This window comes from Mandrillus leucophaeus, unplaced genomic scaffold (assembly GCF_000951045.1).
Source record: "Mandrillus leucophaeus isolate KB7577 unplaced genomic scaffold, Mleu.le_1.0 Scaffold844, whole genome shotgun sequence".
Taxonomy (NCBI): domain Eukaryota; kingdom Metazoa; phylum Chordata; class Mammalia; order Primates; family Cercopithecidae; genus Mandrillus; species Mandrillus leucophaeus.
In genome coordinates this window covers 146,445-148,188 of record NW_012109186.1, presented here as the reverse complement: position 1 = coordinate 148,188, position 1,744 = coordinate 146,445, and the positions used below count along the sequence as shown (strand labels likewise).

General features: G+C 42.1%; 1 protein-coding gene across 1 annotated transcript; it reads left to right on the top strand.

Moving 5' to 3' along the window:
* The first annotated feature begins 306 nt into the window (after positions 1-306).
* Positions 307-1,385, top strand: LOC105530788 (toll-like receptor 13). The gene is given in 4 exon segments (XM_011968470.1): positions 307-418; positions 421-722; positions 725-1,246; positions 1,248-1,385. Coding segments are annotated over 4 exon segments (1,074 nt in total).
* The last annotated feature ends 359 nt before the right edge of the window (positions 1,386-1,744 follow it).

The window sequence follows — 1,744 nt, the reverse complement described above, 5'->3', positions numbered from 1 at the left end:
GCAATTGCCTTCTCTGTGTCCATGTGGTGACAATTTTGGCTGTAGGAGAAAGAATAGTAGTCCTTGCTAATACACATAGAGTGCTTTGGAGATGAATTTATTTTGGAAGTTAACTTTAGGCAAAGCTCTTTAGTTTCCTTGAAAAAGTTATGAAATATTTGTTAGGAGACAGAAATGTAAACTAAACAACTTTCTCTTTTCTTTGTGGCAAAGTCAAAATGGAAAGGCCATTTCTTCAAACATGAGCATGATACATGCAAAGAGTTTTTTTTTCTTAGAGTAACTCTAAGGCCTGGGACTAACAAGATGGGTTTAAAGAGTCTCCTGCCTCTTCAACAGCTCTGGCTCATTTTAATTGAGCTTTCTCTGCTGCCTTTGGCAGAGACATATGAGTTCAGTAAATGCACACAGTGTCAATTGGACATCATGTGTTCTGCATTCGGAAGAAGATTGCCAACTTGACAGATGCGGTTAGTGACATCTCTGGATATGCTACTCACCTCAATCTGACACAGAACCAAATTCAGATCCTTGTTCCCCATAGCTTCGCTAATTTGTTTGCTCTGGTGGACTTGCAACTGGAGTGGAATTCCATTTGGAAGATTGGTGAGGGAGGATTTTGGGGACTTGAAAACCTGGCCCTTTTGAATTTAGTAGAAAATAAGATTCAAAGTGTGAACAACTTCTTTGAGGGCCTGTCCAACTTGGAAACCCTGCTCCTGAGAGCCACAATGAAATTACCCATATTTGCAATACTGCTTTTGTCCCTGTTATCAAATTGAAACATTTAAGCCTATCTCGAAACATTATTACCAACTTTTCCAATATTCTTGAAGCAGTCCAGCATCTTCCATGCCTGGAATGCCTTGATCTTTCTAGTAACAGCATCATTTCCTTGAACAACAACTCCAGGTTATTACTCTCTCTGACCCATCTGAGCCTGCAGGGGAACAAGCTAATGGAGTTAAATTTCTCTACTCTGTCATTGCCTAATCTGACTACTCTGGATGTTTCTCAGGATAGCTATCAACTCATCCAGAATGTGTATCTGGAAACTCCGTCCCAACTTAGGAGTTTCAATCTGAGTGGAACATTGGTAAAATTAGAGATGCTTCCAGCCAAACACCTGCAAAATCTAAGGGAAATGGATCTCAGTAACAGGAAGCTTAGAGGGGGTCACTTAAACTTGAACACAGTGTGTAACCTCCTCAGAAACTTACCCACATTAGAAGCTTTGGTTTTTTTGAAAAAATGCCACTGATACAAGTGGAATAAAGCACCTTGACAACTGCACCAGGCTTTTGTCCCTTGACCTGAGTCAAAGCAGTGGTCTGGTTCACCTCAATGACAGTGAGAGTGATGCTGTGCCCAGTCACACATCATAATTTTCTTATGATATTTCTCAAAAGAATAATAACAATAATATAGCTTTACATATGTGTAGCTTATTACTGTTTTCTTTTTCTTTCTTTTTTTTTGAGACGGAGTCTCACTCCAGCCCAGGCTGGAGTGCAGTGGCGCAATCTCGGCTCACTGCAACCTCTGCACCCTGGGTTCAAGCGATTCTCCTGCCTCAGCCTCCCGAGTAGCTGGGATTACAGGCGCCTGCCACTGCAACTGGCTAATTTTTGTATTTTTAGTAGAGACGGGGCTTCACCATCTTGGCCAGGCTGGTCTTGAACTCCTGACCTCGTGATCCACTTGCCTCAGCCTCCCATAGTGCTGAGAATCCAGGCATGAGCCA